At 27.4% G+C, this 21,717-nt stretch overlaps 6 protein-coding genes across 6 annotated transcripts; all 6 read left to right on the forward strand.

Moving 5' to 3' along the window:
- Positions 1-4,531: 4,531 nt before the first annotated feature.
- Positions 4,532-6,098, forward strand: OCT59_015906 (uncharacterized protein; the record flags this gene model as incomplete). Its single annotated transcript, XM_066132132.1, has 4 exons — positions 4,532-4,590; positions 4,924-5,152; positions 5,232-5,343; positions 5,818-6,098. The coding sequence occupies 4 exons, from the start codon at positions 4,532-4,534 to the stop codon at positions 6,096-6,098; spliced, it is 681 nt and encodes a 226-aa protein (XP_066003151.1).
- A 5,130-nt stretch (positions 6,099-11,228) lies between these two features.
- On the forward strand, positions 11,229-11,716 carry OCT59_015907 (uncharacterized protein; the record flags this gene model as incomplete). The annotated part of the gene is made up of 2 exons (XM_066132133.1): positions 11,229-11,262; positions 11,362-11,716. 2 exons carry the CDS (start codon positions 11,229-11,231, stop codon positions 11,568-11,570), a joined length of 243 nt encoding a protein of 80 aa, XP_066003152.1. The 3' UTR covers positions 11,571-11,716.
- Positions 11,717-13,260: 1,544 nt separating this feature from the next.
- On the forward strand, positions 13,261-14,170 carry OCT59_015908 (uncharacterized protein). The gene has a single exon (XM_066132134.1). It carries the CDS (start codon positions 13,292-13,294, stop codon positions 14,033-14,035), a length of 744 nt encoding a protein of 247 aa, XP_066003153.1. The 5' UTR covers positions 13,261-13,291; the 3' UTR covers positions 14,036-14,170.
- A 2,371-nt stretch (positions 14,171-16,541) lies between these two features.
- Positions 16,542-17,478, forward strand: OCT59_015909 (uncharacterized protein). The gene has a single exon (XM_025321316.2). The coding sequence runs from the start codon at positions 16,583-16,585 to the stop codon at positions 17,111-17,113; it is 531 nt and encodes a 176-aa protein (XP_025169203.1). The 5' UTR covers positions 16,542-16,582; the 3' UTR covers positions 17,114-17,478.
- A 908-nt stretch (positions 17,479-18,386) lies between these two features.
- OCT59_015910 (uncharacterized protein) lies at positions 18,387-19,142 on the forward strand (the record flags this gene model as incomplete). The annotated part of the gene is made up of 2 exons (XM_066132135.1): positions 18,387-18,563; positions 18,627-19,142. The coding sequence occupies 2 exons, from the start codon at positions 18,387-18,389 to the stop codon at positions 19,140-19,142; spliced, it is 693 nt and encodes a 230-aa protein (XP_066003154.1).
- A 729-nt stretch (positions 19,143-19,871) lies between these two features.
- On the forward strand, positions 19,872-21,633 carry OCT59_015911 (uncharacterized protein). The gene has a single exon (XM_066132136.1). The coding sequence runs from the start codon at positions 19,891-19,893 to the stop codon at positions 20,764-20,766; it is 876 nt and encodes a 291-aa protein (XP_066003155.1). The 5' UTR covers positions 19,872-19,890; the 3' UTR covers positions 20,767-21,633.
- Positions 21,634-21,717: the final 84 nt, after the last annotated feature.

Consider the following 21,717-nt stretch of genomic DNA (forward strand, 5'->3'; position numbering starts at 1 on the left):
TTACAGACATTATATTATCTTCTTAATATAAAGCTTAATAAAGTATAAAATTAATTCTCCAACTTTATAATTTATAATTTTGACTACACTTTTATGATTTTATTCAAAAAGGTGTTTGTACAGAGAAATTCCTTTGATAACTAATTTCAAGAATAATAAACCTTCAGAGCAGCCAATGTTATGTTTACATAACGATTTTAAAAGTACGGTTCAATTCAAGATCGGATCGGATTGATCGAAAAAAAAGTAACCAATCAGATCAAAGGTGCAATTGAGTACAATTTTAATTGATCGGATAGTATTTACGAATATGATTGGCTTTTAAATCCGGTCATAAAATTTACTTTTTTTTTTAATGAATCGCAAAGACAAAATTTGTAGGGCACTATGGTTACAAACCCTTTTAGAAGATGAAGCTGAAGGAGAAGAGGAAAAGGAGGGGATTTCAAGTGAGGAAGATGAAAATATTATTATAAAAGCTACTTTATTACAAAGATTAAATACAAAAGGAAATTGCTAAACATCGCACTGTCTTTTGATTGGCCAGATCGGCCACATGATCGCATCGAGGGTTCGTTTCCTCAGTTCTTTCGGTCTCAAGATATTTTTTTATTTTTATTTCTTACATTTTTACACTTTGTTTCTTACTAACTCTATTTCATTATTTTTAGGTCCTTTAGTCCTTCCGGTTCTGCAATTAAGGTTTGGTTGTTTTGTTGTTTTTCACTTTACGTTTCGTTTCTTACTCATTTTTCATTTTTTTTTATTTTGTTTCTATTTCATATTTCCACTAATTTTATTCATTTTTTTTAGGACTTCTAGTTCTTTCGGTTCTACAATTAATAAAGGTATGTTTTTTAATTTTATATTTATTTTTTATTATTTGTTTCTATCTTGTATTTCGTTTCTTACTAACTTCATCTTTTTTTTACTTTATGGTTTTATTTTTTACTTGGTTTCCTATCATTATCTTTTGTTACCCAACCTTCCATCATGATCTTTTTTTATTTTTTGTCTCTCATCATTTTTCACCTCCTATTACTTCTCATTATTCCATCCTTTTCGTCTCTCATCACTCTTTCGTCTTTCATCACTCCTTTTCGTCTTGCCATCACTTCTTTTCGTCTCCTACCTCTTCATCTTCTTATCATTTCTTTTCATCTCTCATCACTCTTTTTCATCTTTAATCACTCCTTTTCGTCTCCAATCACTCCTCTTCATCTTCCCATCATTCCTTTTCGTCTCCCATCAATCCTCTTCATCTTCTATTACTTTCCATTACTTCATTGTTATTTCATTTTTTATTAGCATCTTTCTTCTTGATCATTGTAATTTACTTATCTTTTTTATTTATTGTTATTGTTTCTTTTATTTGTATCACTTTATTAAAAATAAATACAGTGATTTTTTTCTTTAAAATCGTAAATGTGTGACTTAAATTTTAATATTTGTAAATAAAATTTTTAGATAAGATTATTTTGAATAAATATGTTTGCAAAAAATTTTTTAAATATTTTTTGCGATAAAATTTTTAAAAAATCAGCCGTCAGCCGATTATATATTGTACATCATGTGACATATTTGAAAAAAAAACGACGTTTAACAATTCTCAATACAAAATACTTAAAACCAAGAATATATCGTGTAGTAAAATCAAAAATGTTGGTGGCAGAACGTTCTTCCATTTTATGATCCTGGTCGATTCAAAAAACTATTACGAATGTAGTCCACAGTATGCAATTAGCTGATCTTATACGCTTCCATCCAGTATTTTCAGTAAGAGGAAATAAATCTCAGGCTTCTGTTGAATTTCAACTAGCCGTATTTCTTTGTAGACTTGGATCTAATGGAAGTATATTAAAAAAATTTTAGTTAGTTAAGACGCGTTGAAATATTATTTGCATCGTGGCGAACACCAATCGACCGATCGTGGTTGACTGACCGCTGATCTTTTTTTTTTTTTACCAATCATATAAGGGTACATTTTGCGTCCGACCTAGGGCTTAGTTATTTGTGATCAACATAATGAGTATTTTGAAACTTGTAATCTGCATATCCAACTAATAAAGACGTTTAATAAAAAACACAATTTTTTAAGGAAATTTTTGATACAATTATACAATAATGATTCAAGGTAAAAAGAATATATCATGAATATTTAATAAAAATTAGAATTATTCTAAAGTTATTAAACCAAATTTCAATATAATAAAAAACTAGTTCCAAGAAGTACTAAAAAAGATATACTAAAAGCTATTTAGTTATTATAATTTACGTGATAATCAAACTAACTATATTTTATTTAAAATTATTTTAGCTTACTTCGTACAATTTGTAAGTTAATAGTTATTCTATAATTAGAATAATAATGGAATTACTTATTTTTGACATATTCTGTATATTTGATGATCAATAATACTAACTTTTTTACTGTATTTAACATTCTTCATTTAATAATATAGATCGTAAGCTATATATTTAATTCTATTATTATTTATATATATATTATTACATAATTGTATAATATCTGCATGTAATTTAAACTAGCTAAATTCTTTATTTATTTATTTAATTCTATTATTACTTATTGTTGTAATATTTACATATAATTTAAACTAACTAAATTCTTTATTTAAAAAATTATTTAAATAATATAGTGTGTAAGTTATTTATTTAATTCTATTATTTATATAATATTTACATATAATTTAAACTAAATAAATTCTTTATTTAAAAAATTATTTAAATAATTTAGTATGTAAGTTATTTATTTAATTCTATTATTTATATAATATTTACATGTAATTTAAACTAACTAAATTCTTTATTTAAAAAATTATTTAAATAATATAGTGTGTAAGTTATTTATTTAATTCTATTATTTATATAATATTTACATATAATTTAAACTAAATAAATTCTTTATTTAAAAAATTATTTAAATAATATAGTGTGTAAGTTATTTATTTAATTCTATTATTTATATAATATTTACGTATAATTTAAACTAACTAAATTCTTTATTTAAAAAATTATTTAAATAATATAGTGTGTAAGTTATTTATTTAATTCTATTATTTATATAATATTTACATGTAATTTAAACTAACTAAATTCTTTATTTAAAAAATTATTTAAATAATATAGTGTGTAAGTTATTTATTTAATTCTATTATTTATATAATATTTACATATAATTTAGACTAACTAAATTCTTTATTTAATAGATAGATAGTAAGTTACTATTTATTTAATTATATTATTAATTGTTGTTATAATATTTACATAATAATTTAACTAACTAAATTCTTTATTTAGTAGGCAGCAGTAAGTTATAAGTTATTTAATTTTATACATATTATTAAGTAATATACGTGAAATGTTGCCATTGTTTGAAAGGGGTTATTAATTCTTATTAAAAATTATTGTTCATATAGCTAGTAAGTTACTATCTAATTCTATAATTTATATAATGATATTGACATAATTTTAAACTAACTAAATTCTTCATTTAATAGATCGTAAGTTATCTAATTCCATTATTACATATTTTTATAGTATTACATATAACTTAAATTGATAAAATCCTTTAATTAAAAAATTATTTAATAATATAGGGAGTAAGTTATTTAATTTACTATTACATATTTATATAATATTGGCATATACTAATTTAAACAAAATTTTTTATTTATAAATTATGTAATAATATAGCTTGTAAGTTATTTATTTAATTCTATTATTACATGGTTATATAATATTGCATATAATTTAATTTTAAAAAATTATTTGATATTTATTTAGTTAGTAAGTCATAAATTATTTATTTAATTCTATTATTGTATATCTATATAATATTTGCATATAATTTAAATTAACTAAATTCTTTTATTTAAAAAAATTATTCAATAATATATAATGTATATAGCTTGTAAGTTATCTATTTAATTCTATTATTACTTATTTATATAATATTAGTATATAATTTGAACTAATTAAATTTTTTTATCTAAAAAATTATTTAATAATGTAGCTCGTAAGTTATTTTTGTTCTATTCTTTCAGTATATTTATATAATATTGATATATAACTTAATTCTTTATCTAAAAAAAATATTTTATGATATAGCAAGTAAGTTACTTATATAATTCTATTATAATTAACGTAATTTAAATTAATTAAAATCTTTATTTAAAAAATTATTTATATATAGGGAGTAAGTTATTTGTCTAATTCCATTATTACATATTTATATAATATTTACGTATAACTTAAACTAATTATATCTTTTAATTAAAAAATTATATTTTAGTTGGTAAGTCATAAGTTATTTATTTAATCTTACTATTGCATATTTATATAATACTTACATATAATTTAATTGTAATTCGCAGTTAGTAAGTCATAATCCTACTATTACACATGTATATAATATTTACATATAATTTAAACTACTGACTAACTAAATTCTTTATTTAATAAAATTATTAAATAATATAGGTTGTAAGTTATTTATTTGACATATTTTTATATGATATTTAAATTAACTAAATTCTTTAGACTATTTATAAAATTTGAATTTAGATACTTGTAAGTTATTTTATTATAACATAATGTAATGTTTATTTTCAGCTTTATTAACTAAATTCATTTGAAAAACTCAAAAAAAAAACTTAGATTCTTGTAAGTTAACTTTATTAGTATATTCATGTAATAATAATTCTAGTTTAATTAATTAAACTCTTTATTTAAAATTTTTCTGATACTTTAGTTGGTAAGTTATAAATTATTGATTTTTATATATATTATATAAATACTAAGATTTTAATTTTATTATATTCCTAATTAAATTTTAGAGTAAGTATTAATTTTATTTTTTTTTCTTTAATTTTAACAATAATAACAATTTCTAATTATCTATAGATATGAAGAAAAAAGTGGAAATGCAATTTTAGATAAATTTATTTCTGAAAGAAGATTAAAATGGATTCCTTGTAATGAATTTAAAAATGTTGAATATCTTGATAAAGGAGGATTCAGTATTGTATATAAAGCCATTTGGTTAGATAGAAATCGAAATAATCAAAACAAAGAAGTAGTTCTTAAATGTCTCAATAATTTGAATGAAAATTTAGATGAATTTTTAAATGAAGTATGATAATTATTGTTAATGTTTTTAATTTTATTCATTTATTTATACTAATTACGTATTTCTAATTTTATTTTTATAGTGGAAGTATCATGAGAATTGTTTGAATTCAAATGAAATTATTAGTTTATATGGATTTACAAAAATGCCATATACTTTGAATTATATGGTAGTATTGGATTATGCAAATAAAGGTAATTTAAGAAGAAATTTAACTAAAGTAATTAAAAATACTTGGAAACAAAATTTATATATGTTGTATAAAATTATTTCTGGGCTTTATGAAATACATAAATTAAATCTTATTCACTGTGATTTACATGATGGCAATATTTTAAATCACAACAATGAAAAGGATAAAGATGATTTAGAAAATGAAGTTGATAATAATTTAGTTTTTATTAGTGATTTAGGATTATGCCAACCTGTAAAATCTTCTTTAAAAAAAGATAATATTTATGGAGTCATGCCATTTATGGCACCTGAAATTTTAAGAGGCAAACCTTATACTCCAGCTAGTGATATATATAGTTTTTCTATGATTATGTGGGAATTTACATCTGGAGTTCCACCATTTAATGATAGAGCACATGATCTTTAACTTAGTTTAAGTATTTGTAAAGGTGGACGTCCTAAAATTATTGAAAATACTCCACAATGCTATATAGATTTAATGAAAAAATGTTGGGATGAAGATCCATTAAAAAGGCCATCTGCATCAGAAGTGAAATATGTTGTTGGAAATTGGATTTTCCGTCCTGATTATGATGAAGAAATTAATGAAGTAAAAAGCAATATTATGGAATTTACAGATGCACCGATTGAGAATAATAATCTTTCTACTAAATCTCATCCACAAGCATGTTATACAAGTCGCTTACTTAATTTTACTAGTGAAGAATTGAATGAAATTCTCAAAAGTGAAGATTTGAATGAATTTATGATATGAATTATGAAGTCATTAGGTATGTAATATAGTATACAAAAAAGTAATTTGCAAATTATTTTATGTGAAATTAATTTATTTATTTTAATCATTTTAGATATTAAAACTGATGAAATTTATTAATTATTTGTGAATTCTTTTTTGAAATTTTTTTAAGATATTTAATATTATGATGCATTCAACAGAAATTATTCTTTATTTTATTTCATTAGAATTATTTAAACACTAAGGTTAGAGTAGTAAAATATTTTACAAGTTTCTTGGTTTGTAATTTAAATAATTATTAGAATTATTTAAACACCTAGAGTAGTAAATATTTACAAATTTCTTAGTTTGTAATTTAAATAATTCTTTTTTTCGTAACTTATCCAATTATTCCAAGAATCCGGCAACCCGAACGCCCGACAAGTACTCGGCATTAAATTTTACTAGGTGTCCACGCATTTATGGAAACAACTGTAATATTTTAATATTTTAATATTTGGTATTTAATTTTTTTTTAAAAAATGTTTAAAAATAAAAAAAAAATGTGTGCCGGTAATTATGTAGATGATTTTGTTGAATGTAAAATTTATAATCGGACAAATTTAACCATTCATTCATTTAAAAAATACATATATAATATTGGGGATATCGGTCACAGGACCGAATGATTGAATGAAAATGGGCCACGTAGTTGTCATTTTCACCAATCAATGAAGGTCCCTGTGACCGATATAGTGCTATCGTTCTGACGTTTATTTAACTTTCTATAGATTTCATTTTTATGCTATTTTTAATCCACTTTATAAGCTTTATTTAAGTTTTTCCTATAAAATATTCACTTACACCATATTTTTTTACTTCACTTTATTATATCAATCATGTATTGTTGCTATGCCTAATAAAAATATCGGTCTATGAAAATCTGAGAGCTGAACGATAACAACATTTATGTAATAAAAATTATAAACATTTTAAAATAAAAAGTTAATAAAAATAATGCGCATATAAAATATATTAAATAAAAAAAAGTAATACTGAAATATGATGAAATCTTAAATGCTCAAATAAAAATATAAAAATCATTCTGTGGCGCAATTAAATCATTGATATTTGATATTTGATAGTAATTAAAAGAAAATCTTGGCCAAAATTAAAAAAATCCGGCAATCTTCTACAGTAAACAATCTTTAGCGTTAGTTGGTAAAGTTTCTTTCATAAGGGATATTAGGAATTGCTTAATTTTTTTGTTGGATCGAACCCAATGGACTAAATATGTCTAAACTATCAACAACAGGTAAGGAAGAGGTAAGAAAATTATTTTGTTGTTTCTTTCGCCAATTATGTTCTTTTTAGATTCTTTAGTTAATTGATTTCTTGGATTTTAAAGACAGCAAACATGCTGTTTTTATTTCTTTTTTCCATTTCTTTACCTAATTACAACTTTTTCAAAGATTTGAATTTTTTTTATAACTTTTAGCATACCTCTTAAACTCAAAAATCGGTTAATATCACGAGAAAGACATAGGAACAGATCGATTTTTTAAAAAAATTCATGATACGAACAATTACGAACGTTTCTACTAAATATATTCTTGAAACAATGTTCATTTATTATATTCTTGCGCAACAGAAATTACTTTAATTTCTTCGACCAGATTAAAACTGACTTAAAGACAACTTATTAAGGAATAAAATAGTCTCAGACGCTAAAAATTAAGACTTAAAGTGAGTAAGACAGGGAATTTTGTGGTAATATAAGTTAAAAAATGATATTCTCTTATTTAATGATTTTAATTTCGCGTAGTTATTTGAAATCGAACCAACCGAATTGATACGTTCAGTGTTTTTATTCTTTTCACTAATGTATTTTTTTTAGATTCAGGACAAGTATTCTCATTGAATTTTTTTATTAGACGGGACTCAGCTTTAGCTTTTCGACTTCATTAATTTGAGATGACAATTAAATTATTGAAAATAATTTTTAATTTATTCAAGTACAATATTAAATTCGTCTACCGAGTTAATTTACAAATACAATATAAACTGCTCTTTTTTAGAAGGGAGTAGACATCATGTATGATAAACTAGGAAACGGAAACCGTTGTAAGTCCGGACTCCGGAGCGAAAAAAAAGATAAAAGCAGTTTTACGATTTCATTGGATGACGTCACGTGAGGGACAGAGAAATCCACGCGACTCATAATGCGTAGACCTTCGCTCCGGACAACTAATTGGTCTCGCAACTTTTAACTGAATAAGCCTAAAAGAAATCAATAATGCCAAATTTAAACACAATCTATTATTTTAAACATAAACAACGTAAATAATTATTAGTATCTTTAAATTTATAAATAGTAAATAATGTTTATAGTACTTCTCAATTGTAATAAATTGGAAACTTCCAAGTCGGTTAATTGAGAATCACAAATTATCAAAATAACAGAAATTAATATCAAAAAAACTTTTCATAATTAAAACTTTTTAAATAGAAAATAACTTCATTATTAATATACGAAGTAATAAAGAATTAACAGATTTTGGCAATAATTATTAAATGTAAATGCTCTACTAGTACAGTATATATATAGTTTCCACTATATATAGCTAACGCTAATTCAGCCATAACTACACCAAAACTGTAAATATCAGATGACGATGTATATAATTGACTTCTGGAGCAATATACGGCAATACTCCGTATAATACTATATTATCTGATTTTTGTTCATTTGCTGGTCCAGATAATCCAAAGTCTGAGATATGAGAATAAGTGATTTTACGTATTTTGTTTTATAAGATAACGTGTGTAATTCTTTTAGATGTAATGATAATTCAAACAATAATTTAACTTTATTTTTCCATAAAATATCATTAAAATTATTTGAAAGATTACATCTCAAATTTCCTTTATTATTAAATTGTATAATCATCATAATTCTTTAATTTTTCATTCCATAAAACTCTAATCTGTATTTTTTAGACATATTCCAATTTATTTTAAGATAAATTAAGTTATAAATACTAATAAATTAAGAAAACTTACTTCATTTAAATATTTGTCTGACATATTCTGTGATTCATTTAACCTTTTCAAAACAGAAAATTCATCTATAAAAGATTATTTACTATTTCTTACATTATAACATTGTATCCCTTATAAACTTATCAATATCGGGATGCAATTTTTGGTGTACTTAAATTTTGAAAATAGTCCGATGGAAAGCGAATTTAATAAATTATTTTACATGGAAAAAAAAATATTTTTTTTCTTTCGTTTTGGAACGAAAAAATATTCTTTAATTGTTTACTTATTTTATTTTATTTTAACCAAAAATAGAAATTACCGCATTGTGCATTATGTAAATTTTGTACTTTATTATTATTTACCATGTTACTAAAAATGATCCCAACCATCGATAAATTTTTTTTTTCGATTCTTTCTATGCATGATGCATCGTTCTGCCTTCTACATTATTATTATTTGCTGGAATTTCTTACAAAAACTTAAATAAATAAAAAGTTCTTAAAATACTAAATCTATAAATCAAATCAATATATAATATAATACCATAATTACAACATAATTTGTCGGTGTTTCGACTTTCGATTTATCATAATTATTATTATTGCATTTTGATCCATATTTTGATCCATGTAGATTACAAAATATGAACACAACAAATTGGCAACTTATTTTTGAAACCGAATTTTAATTACAAACAAAAAAAAAACGGAGAATAGTTTCGTGGATATACAATGTAATTTTAAAATAAGTTATCAAAAACACGTAAACGCTAAGTTTGTACGAGGAATACTTGATTTATATTTTATAACGAATTTGGGTTTAAAACTTTGACAAATTAATCAATATCATTTTTTAGGTAAATGATGATAACAACTGAAATATCTTATTACCTAGAACTAAAATACATATTAAATTGTGGAATGATTGACATACTTGTCATACAGAATGAATTGTAGATTGAATGATTGAGAATAATGTCTTCTGCCCCGTAAAGATACCAAATAATATTAAAAATTAATAAAAGTAAAAAACATATATTAAATTTGCGTTTTCATGGTTAACTTTTAAACTTTATAAAGTACACTTTTTTTAAATAATGTCAGGAACGAGTTTTCTTTATTTTTAGTTACGATTAATCCAATAATCTCGTTTAATTTAATTCGATAATTAATTGGATTAATTGGATGTGCAGTGTGCACTTACAAATTAGGCACGATAGAAGACCCAAAACAGAAAACTTAAAACACGTGCGCACATCCTGTGCGACAGTAGGTTTTCTTATATACAGTGTTTTCTGCAAAAAAAAAAAAAATATTCTTCTCTCATATTGGAAATTAGCCCCATTTATTGGATTGATTGGAGTTAATGTAGAATTACGTGAAAATTCTCATTTTGGTATATTAAAAGATCTACTTAAAGGCTGTAAAGGAGATCAGAACTTGTGCAATAAAAGTAGCCATGATCTAGGAGGATTTACAGTTAACGAAATAACAGAAATGCGCTATTTAAAATGATTATAAATAAAGGGCTCACAAAGGTAAAGTTTTTATCCGAGTCAAAATATACTATAAGTAATTTCTAACAATACCAGAAGAAACAAAAGAGAGAATTTGCGATTAGAATTCTTCCAATTAGTATAAATTTATTCGCTATTTTTGTAAATATTATAAGCATTTAGTATAGAGAAGGTCTTCAGTTTAAGAGGAGTTGGAATCATTTTAGCTGTCACAAACTTTATGTCGTTCATGTCAAGAAAGTAAGCATTTGTTTCATTTTCATAAAATTGGTAAAACTTTATTAACAATACTCGAATTACTGACAAGTATTTTTATCTACCAATCAAGACGAATGAGTTCAGGCATGATGGGCGGCTCCCTTACATCATAGTGCATCACGCTTCCTGCTTCTCTCTTTCGATGTGACCTCAATGAAGGAAGTAGTTACTGACAATCAAGTTTCTTCTTGTAGCTCCTAAAGATCAAATCATTAAGTTCAACTTTTCTTGCACGTATCTCTTATATTAATTGATACGTCCACGTTTTGAAGACTAGGCGTGTACTGGGTTACTTTGATGATAATATACTGTTACAATCTAAATTTTTTTGGTTTTTGATTTTCAACGAAATGTTATGTATGATTGCAACTTCGAACATTATTGGTTAGTATAAATATTTTACCTTTTTTTATGTATATATATACGTATTTTTTTTAATTACTTTTTCTAAATTTGTTTGTCAATTGTACAAATTCTTCCTAGATAGAAGGAAAGGTTTCATAACTCCGAGAATTAAAGGCTTTCAGGCGACGACTTTAACAATTTTTATGTATTGTCACAATAATGAAGGATCGTCACTTGTTGCTATATCTGATATGGTCCGATTAAATTTCGCGAGCAAGCGAGTTCCCTATGATACCGAATTTATTAAAAAAGACTCCAAGGAATGTAAGAGTTGCGTAAACGTATGAAATATGTTGGAAATATAATAGAATTTCAATTATGTGGATAAATCACCGGAGAGTAAGAGGATTAGAATAGAATTAATTGTTCTAGGATGGCTATGTAAAACGTTTACGTTTATGTAATAAAACCATCAAGGTATTCTTGGAAATTTATATTTGAATTATGCATATTCGTTTGTTTTTCTACGTGTGAAAATCGCTGGTATTAAAAAAGCTGGTTTATAGAAAGAGCACAAATTATGGAGTAGTGATAGACTGACGAAGCTAATAAAATTTTCAATTCACAACCGTTAGCAATAATGGCATCAGCTTATTTACTGGAACCAAATGACTACAGTGAAATGGTGGTCTATATATACTGGATGGTTGTTTACTGTAACGATAATCACAGTATCTTAAAGGAGCAGAATACTAATAATATAGCTTTTACTTCTAGGTGTATACATGCATTCAGCAGGCGATGACAGTAGATGAGATTCACTGTACCGAAGGATGGAAATTATGTCCTAGATGCAACGTTTATATATATCCATAATTAAGGGAGTTACTACTATACGAGGTAGATCTAGTTGGTCCCAGAAATTCAAATTCGATTGTCAATTGATAGCGGGACTACTGTAAGGGCAAATGAGCATATCAATTCAATTAGAAGCGTTGGTAAAGGTAATATTTACAATTACGATGACCCTGTGGACATTCATTTATTGGAAAATCATGCAGAATAGCTGTATTAATCGGATTTGTACTTGGTCTCATTTATTAGAGTTATTCATTTATTAGTGCTATTTTTTTTTTTGTATTTACTGTATTATCAACATTGTAAGAATAAACAATACATTATGATGTTATCCGATGATTTTTCTTGACTATTTATTTTTTATTTGGTATTTTTTAGTTATAAAAAATCCGGCTAATTATGAGGTTATTAAATAAGTGTTATTGTGAAAAGTAATTTCTCCTATTCATTTAATTTTATTTATTTTATTTTTATTTTTTTTATTTTTAGTTATGACAAATTACAGAGAATTAAAATTTGCATGACTTAAGATGTAGTATAATGTAGGTGTAAATGTATTTACACGATAAAATTATTAATATAATTTAGAAAATAAATTATACATTTATATTATTTATATTTAAAAAAGCTATATATTGCTAACATATTGTGTAATCGTACGATTTTGTAATTAAGTACATCCTAAATAAGTTGTTTAACTTTGTTAATTGACCTTTATCAAATATCTGAATACTCTCGATTATCTATCTCTTCAATTGTATCATACATCTTTGCAAAAAAATCAATCTCAGTTTTAGGGGTGATCACGTTATATTTTTAATTACGCCTGTTTGTCCTATCAAATAATTGTATTGAAGCATGTGAAAGCGATATTGATAATCTTGCAGGAGCTGGGAACACTTTTAAAGTCGAATCCTTTATTCGAGAAGCATATTTTATTTAGAACAACTACCATAGATATATAATCCTTCGTATAAGAACTTGTCTTATCATCAATTTGAGCGGATAATATCTATGTTACAAAACAGAAACATTAGATAATAGGAAAAAACTTAACATTTCTACTCTTGTTTAAAACATGATCTTGATCTTCATGTGAATCAACATGATCTTACATCTACCGATCTACACATCTCTTATACGTTGATCATTTTGCAACATTTGAGAACGTTACCATTTTTTTTTTTTAAATTAACAATTATTTGAAATAATGCCGACTTGGTCATTAAATTCTGACTTCTCTCTTATACATAATCCTTCTTCAGTATGGTCTTACGGCTCAAAGCCTGCCAGTTATCACGTAACCGGAACGTTCAGCTTATTTACACACACAGATCCGGAACCAAATAACTATAGCGAAATAATCGCATGGTTTGGGAGTGATACCGTATGGTATACTCACTGGCTAGGTGTTTATCATAACACCAAGCCAACGAATGTTACCTTAAAGGAACCGAATAATCACACTGTATCATTCACTGCTAACGGTGTATCTATGCATCCAGGAGACGATGGTAGATACTCTGTCGTAAGATTCACTGCACCAAAGGATGGAAATTATGCCTTAAACGCAACGTTTACACATATTCATAATTGTGCAAAACATTCAGGAGTTTACGTAGTATATAATAACCTAATGGCTCTTTGGGAAATAGACCTAGTCGGTCCCGGAGATTCAAAATCGTTCAAAACAGATGATAGCGGGATTACTGTAAGAGCACATGAGCCTATCGATTTCATTGTAGGCGTTGGTCTAGATAATATCTTCAATTGCGATATGACTCTTGCTCGTGTGGATATTCATTTATTAGATCATCAAATAGAATTTTTCGCAATTGTTGGAATAACCGGGTTTGTACTGGGTGTTTTTGTTAGTGCTATAATAGCTTGTATCCTTTGCCAATGTTGTAGGAGGAGACATAACGTTAATTTTGGTTATATGGCTATCAACTAAGTGTAAATTGTGAACTTAGATGATTTCTTTCTTCTTTCTTTCTTTTTTTATTTGTTTATTTTATTTATTTAATTATCTGTTATGAAAATTGAATCAAAATTATAGGAATCTGTATTATGGTAAAATGTAAATTTATAAGTGTATGTATACGATTAAAAAATAAAGCCATTTATTAGAAATGTAATATAAATAAATTATACATTTAATATTATACTAAAGAAACTAACATAACGCCATGATTTCTAAACTATTTGTGATCATTACAATTTTTCGCTTGATCCTGGTAATTAAGTATATCCTAATAAGTTATTTTACCCTTGAACCATTGGATTAACTTTGTTAATTGACCTCATCAAATATCTAAATATAAATGATTATCTCTTCCAAATGTATCATACATCTTTAAATTAATGATGATGTCGCCAAATCATCATTCGTTGATCAAGTTGGATTTTTATACTGGATGAACCTATTGAACATGATCACACGGTTATATTTTTTATTACGTCATTTTGAAGTCTGTCCTATTAATAATTGTTGAAATCAAATCAATCAAATTCGACTTATTGGATCTTGCAGAAACTTTAAAGGCCGGGAACAACTCTTAAAGTTAAAATCTTAAGTGAGAAATAAATCTTGTCTTAATTTCAACTCGAGAAGGAGAGTACGCAAAATATCATCAATTCCTCTAAGTTGCAAAACAGAAGCATAATATAAAATCAGGAAACTCTAACAATATCCCATGTGAGAATCAACAATGATCTGTTCAGTACATGTTGATCATTATGCACACTGTCACATGTGAGAACACTTCCTATAAGAAAAAATGATCACCATGTCAGAGTTTTTTTTTGGAATAAAAATCAGAAAAAATAGTTAGAAAATTAAAATTTTTATAGGGATTCAAATCTCGATACTTTATAAAAGCTTTTACACTCACAACCATTAGAAGTAAATTATGAAATGGTTATTAAGTTCTAACTTCTCTCTTAAAAATGACCCTTCTTCCGTATGGTCTTACGGCTCAAAACCTGACGTTCAGCTTATATAAGTGGATAGTCGCCTGATTTGGGAGTGATATCTCATGGTGTACTCACTGGCTGGGTGGTGTCTATTATAATACCAAGCCAACGAATGCTATCTTAAAAGATCGTACTATGGCGGGATTTATTGCTAACGGTGTAGCCGTGCATCCAGGCGATGATGGCAGATTTTCTGTCGTAAGATTCACCACACTGAAGGATGGGAATTATGTCCTAGATGCAACGTTTACACATATCCATGATTGTGCACTACATTCAGGAGTTACATAGTATATAATAACCTAATGGCTCTTTGGGAGTTAAACGGTCCTGAAGGTTCAAAATCGTTCAAAACAACTGATAGTATTACTGTTAGAGCAAATGAACCTATCGATTTCATTGTAGGCGTTGGTCTAGATAATATCACCAATTGCGATATGACTCTTTGCTCGTGTGGATATTTATTTATTAGAAAATCAAATAGAATATCCCGTAATTGCTGGATCAATCAGATTTGTACTGGGTATATTATTAGTGCTTATTCTATTTTGTATCTATTACCGATATCGTAAGAATAGACAGAACGTTAGGTTATGAGGTTATCAACTAAATGTAAATTGTGAACTTAAGATGATTTCTTTTATTTGTTTGTTTATTTATTTTATGAAAAATCAACCTCAATAATTTTATTAAGAATAATCTGTATTTAGTATAATGTAAATTTCCAAATGTATCATGGTTAAAAAAATAAAGGCGTTTATTAGAAATGTAATATAAAAATAAATTATACATTTATATTCTTTATTTTTATATTTAAAGAAACTATGTATCATCATGATCTCTCTAAATAACATGTGATCGTACGATTTTTCGTTTAAAGACTGCATTATTTTGGTAATTAACTAAATAAGCTATTTACCTATAGTAGTAATTGAATCATTGGGATTAACTTTGTTAATGATCTTCAACAAATATCTATTGTCTCTTCAATTGTATCATACATCATCTTATGATGTTCGCGCGGCTTTTCGTTGATCAAGTTGGCAACCATCTGCTTCTATACCAGACGAATCATGTTATATTTGCTGCAAAAAACCTATTAAACCTATTGATGTATCAATCGCAGTTTTGGGACGTGATCACACGCTATATTTTTTAATTACGTCATTTAAAGCCTCTGCTGAAGTCAAATAAAAGCGATATTGATGATCTTGCAAAGATTTAAAGCATGTTCGGAACTTTAAGTCGAATTCTTTCTTCGAGAATTTAAAACTAGCTAGATATTTAATCCGGACTTAGGATGTCGTATAAGAACTTGTTCAATTTGAGGAAGAGAATGCGGATAATATCTATGTTACAAAGCAGAACATACATACTAGATAATAGGAAACTTACTCATGTTAAAACTAGAATCAACAGGATCTGAACAGATCTACTGATCTACGCGACGTCTTTTATACGTTGCAGATTATTTAGTAACACTTGAGAAACGCACCATTTTTTAAATTCACAACTATTTGAAATAATGCCGACTTGGTCATTAAGTTCTGACTTCTCTCTTATACATAATCCTTCTTCGGTATGGTCCTTCGGCTCAAAGCCTGCCGGTCATCACGTAACCGGAATGTTCAGCTTATTTACACACTTAGATCCGGAACCAAATGACTATAGCGAAATAATCGCCTGGTTTGGGAGTGATACCATATGGTATACTCACTGGCTTGGCGTTTATTATAACACTAAGCCAATGAATATTATCCTAAAGGAACCGAATACTAACATTATGACATTTACTGCCAACGGTGTAGCTATGCACCCAGGAGACGATGGTAGATTCTCAGTCGTAAGATTCACTGCACCAAAGGATGGGAATTATGTCCTAGACACAACATTTACACATATCCATAATTGTGCACTACATTCAGGAGTTTACATAGTATATAATAACCTGACGCTTTGGGAAATAGGCTTAGCTGGTCCTGGAGATTCAAAATCGTTCAAAACAACTGATAGTTTTACTGTTAGAGCAAATGAGCCTATCGACTTGTTGGTCTAGATAATATCTTCAATTGTGATATGACTCTTGCTCGTGTGGATATTCATTTATTAGAAAATCAAATAGAATTTCCCGTAATTGCTGGATCAATCGGATTTGTATTGGGTATTATTGTTACTACTATTCTACTTTGTATCTATTACCGATATCGTGGGAATAGACAGAACGGTAATGCTGGTTATGAGGTTATCGGCTAAGTGTAAATTGTGAACTTAAGAAGATTTTTTTATTTGTTTATTTATTTATTTTATGAAAAATCAACCTCAATAATTTTATTAATAATAATCTGTATTATAGTATAATGTAAATTTCCAAATGTATCATATTGATATGGTTAAAAAAATAAAGGCGTTTATTAGAAATGTAATATAAAAATAAATTATTTTTTTTTAATATTTAAGTATCACCATGATCTCTCTAAATAACATGTGTGATCGTACGATTTTTCGTTTAAAGACTGCATTATTTTGATAATTAAGTACATCCTAAATAAGCTATTTACCTATAATAGTAATTGAATCATCGGGATTAACTTTGTTCAACAAATATCTGAATATTCAATTGTCTCCTCAATTGTATCATACATCATCTTTTAAATTGATAATGATGTCGCTCGGCTTTTCGTTGATCAAGTTGGCAACCATCTGCTATACCAGACGAATCATGTTATATTTGCAAAAAACCTATTAATGAATCAATCGCAGTTTTGGGACGTGATCACACGTTATATCTTTTAATTACGTCATTTAAAGTCTGTTCTATTAATAATTTCTGTCTGCTGAAAGCGATATTGATGATCTTACACAAAGCTTTAAAGCATGTTCGGAACACTTTAAGTCGAATTCTTTCTTCGAGAATGTCTTATTTAAGACTAGATATATAATCCCCGACTTAGGATGTCGTATAAGAATTTGTTTTATTATAAATTTGAGGAAGAGAATGCGATAATATCTATGTTGCAAAACAGAACATAATAAAAACTTAACATTTCTACTCTTGTTTAAAACAAGAATCAACAGGATCTGAACATCTATCTACTGATCTACGCATAGTGATGGAATCGGTTCAAAATGAGTCGACTCGAGTCGATTCTGGAACCGATCTTAAATTTAAAAGATTCCGGAACTTCGAACCGACTTCAAGAACCGATCAAATTGAGTCATCTGACGATCACACACCAACTACCAATCAAATTTTTCTGATTGATCGTTTTTATATTTGTTGCACGTTGCTCATCTACGCGACGTCTTTTATACGTTGTATATTTGAAATAATGCCGACTTGGTCATTAAGTTCTGACTTCTCTCTCATACATAATCCTTCTTCGGTATGGTCTTTCGGCCCAAAGCCTGCCGGTTATCAAGTAACCGGAATGTTCAGCTTATTTACACACTTAGATCCGGAACCAACTGACTATAGCGAAATAGTCGCCTGGTTTTGGAGTGATACCGTATGGTATACTCACTGACTTGGCGTTTATTATAACACTAAGCCAATGAATATTAACCTAAAGGAACCGAATACTGACATTTTAACAATGTTTACTGCCAACGGTGTAGCTATGCATCCAGGAAACGATGGTAGATTCTCAGTCGTAAGATTCACTGCACCAAAGGATGGAAATTATGTCCTAGACACAACATTTACACATATCCATAGTTGTGCACTACATTCAGGAGTTTACATAGTATATAATAACCTGACGCTTTGGGAAATAGGCCTAGCCGGCCCTGGAGATTCAAAATCGTTCAAAACAACTGATAGTATTACTGTTAGAGCAAATGAGCCTATCGATTTCATTGTAGGCGTTGGTCTAGATAATAGCTTCGCTTGTGATATGACTCTTGCTCGTGTGGATATTCATTTATTAGAAAATCAAATAGAATTGCTGGATCAATCGGATTTGTATTGGGTATTATTTTTACTGCTATTCTACTTTGTATCTATTACCGATATCGTGGGAATAGACAGAACGGTAATGCTGGTTATGAGGTTATCGGATAAGTGTAAATTGTTGAATTTAAGATGATTTCTTTTATTTATTTATTTATTTTATGAGTTTATTAGAAATGTAATATAAAAATAAATTATACATTTATTATTATACTCAAAAAACTCATATAACACCATAATCTCGTGATCACTACAGTTTTACGCTTAAGACTATTTTATTCAGGTGTTATTTACCTATATAAGAAGTTGAATCATTGGATTAACTTTGTTAATTGACCTCATCAATTATCTGATTACTTGATTGTTTCTTATCTTTAAATTATAAGTGATGTCGCTAAGCTCTTCGTTGATCAGGTTGGATTCTTAATTTTGGATACATAATCATCTGTTTCTATATTAGATAATCGTTTTCTTTGCAACAAACCTATTGGTAAACCAATCGGTGATCATACGACATATGTTTGATCACATCATTATATTTCTTAGCCTGTTCTATTAATAATTGCTGAAGTCAAATAGAAATATTTATCTAGATTGAGAAAAGTAATTTTCCGATTTTACAAGGATCTCGAGACAAGAACTTTTCTTATTATCAGTTTTATCAGTGAAAAACATCATCGTTACCAAATAGAACATAACATACCAGACAATAAAAATCAGAACATACTATTCGTTAAATCAAAAGGATCAACTCGTCTTTTATAAATGTTGCATCAACTATCAAAATTGACCTTACCCTATTTGGTAATTACACGTGATTCAGTCGCGATACAATATGCACACTATGAAGGAGTCGAGAAAAATTAAAATGATAATTAAAAATAATGACAAAATGGTCATTAAGTTCTGACTTTTCTCTTATACATAACCCTTCTTCCGTATGGTCTTACGGCTCAAAACCTACCGGTTATCACGTAACCGGAACGCTCAGCTTATTTACACACTTAGATCCGGAACCAAATGACTATGGCGAAATAGTTGCCTGGTTTGGGCGTGATACCATATGGTATACTCATTGGCTGGGTGTTTATTATAACACCAAGCCAACGGATTTTATCTTAAAGGAACCGAATACTTCCACTGTAGCTTTTACTGCTAACGGTGTAGCTATGCATCCAGGCGATGATGGTAGATTCTCAGTCGTAAGATTCACTGCACCAAAGGATGGAAATTATGTTCTAGACACAACGTTCACACATATTCATAGTTGTGCACGACATTCAGGAGTTTACATAATATATAATAATCTAATGACGCTTTGGGAAATAGACCTAGCCGGTCCCAAAGATTCAAGATCGTTCAAAACGACTGATAAAGGAATTGCTGTTAGAGCAAATGAGCCTATCGATTTTATTGTGGGCGTTGGTCTAGATAATGTCTTCTATTGCGATATGACTCTTGCTCGTGTAGATATTCATTTATTGGAGAATCAAGCAGAAGCTCCCGTAATAGCTGGATCAATCGGATTTATATTGGGTGTTATTATTAGTGCTATTCTGTTTCACATCTTTTTCCAATATCGCGAGAATAAACAAAACATTAATATAAATCAGTCAGACATGAGGTTATCAACTAAATGTAGTTATGAACTTAAGATGATTTCTCCTATTGATTTATTTTTAATTTTAATTATGAAAAATCGGGTTAAAAATTATAGCCTTATAGGGAATAGAAGTTTGTGTGACTTATTAATTTACTAAGATTCTGTTGGGTACTATTGAAATGTATACACGGTTAATTTACTGTGTATAACTATCTAGCAAAATTTTATTAGATTTTTTCTTTGTATTTTTTACAAAAACAAAAGAGTATCACACGATAAATAACTTTCTCATATCAGGTTTATAACAAAATTTCTATTATATATTATCAAATATTATCTCAATTAAATACCACAATTATGTACTTGCTAAAATTAAAATATTAAGAATAAACTGGATCACCGAATCAACTTTGTTAGTTGATCTCACCAAACTTCCTAGTATTCTTGATGGTCTTCTCCAATTGTGTCATGTCATACATCTCTCGTTGATATCGATTTCAAATCATTACAAAAACCTTAGTGGTTTAACGTAGATTGTACCACATAACGATGAATAATATAAGATTCTCCGTGGAAATCGCCGAAATAAAATATCTGGAATGTCAATCAAGACTAAACGCTTTGCATATATAAGTTGATGATGCGATAACGATAAATAATAAATTGCAGAGCATAATATGAAAATATAGCAATTTTTACCTTGTTTAACATGTCAAATTTTTTTTTCTTGCGAATGTAGTAGAAATTCTGGCCAGTGATTTCCACCTGCTTTATATGCTTTTTCTTTGGTGCTTTTATGACAGTTTGACCCAGCCAAAAGTATAATTAATCGTGCAAGAGGAATACTCGATCATTTTTGAAAGGAACTCCCAATGATGCATTTCTGTATTACAATTACGTTAGAATTACATTCTTTAAAATATTTAATAATCAAATTCCAAAGGCACAATTACCTCATAACGCTATTTCATATGTATTTACACTCTAGATCTTTATTTGTAATAAAGAAATTTTGTCATCATCATTTGCCAAAGTTTGAAGTACGGTAATAATCTACTTTTAATTTGTAATAAATGGCCTTCTATATTACTCACGAGTGCTTTTATCT

This window comes from Rhizophagus irregularis, chromosome 24 (genome assembly GCF_026210795.1).
Source record: "Rhizophagus irregularis chromosome 24, complete sequence".
In the NCBI taxonomy this organism is placed as follows: domain Eukaryota; kingdom Fungi; phylum Glomeromycota; class Glomeromycetes; order Glomerales; family Glomeraceae; genus Rhizophagus; species Rhizophagus irregularis.

Coding starts and splice junctions, on each gene's coding strand:
- OCT59_015908 (XM_066132134.1), top strand. CDS start 13,292: ATGCCGACTTGGTCATTAAATTCTGACTTCTCTCTTATACATAATCCT.
- OCT59_015911 (XM_066132136.1), top strand. CDS start 19,891: ATGACAAAATGGTCATTAAGTTCTGACTTTTCTCTTATACATAACCCT.
- OCT59_015909 (XM_025321316.2), top strand. CDS start 16,583: ATGCCGACTTGGTCATTAAGTTCTGACTTCTCTCTTATACATAATCCT.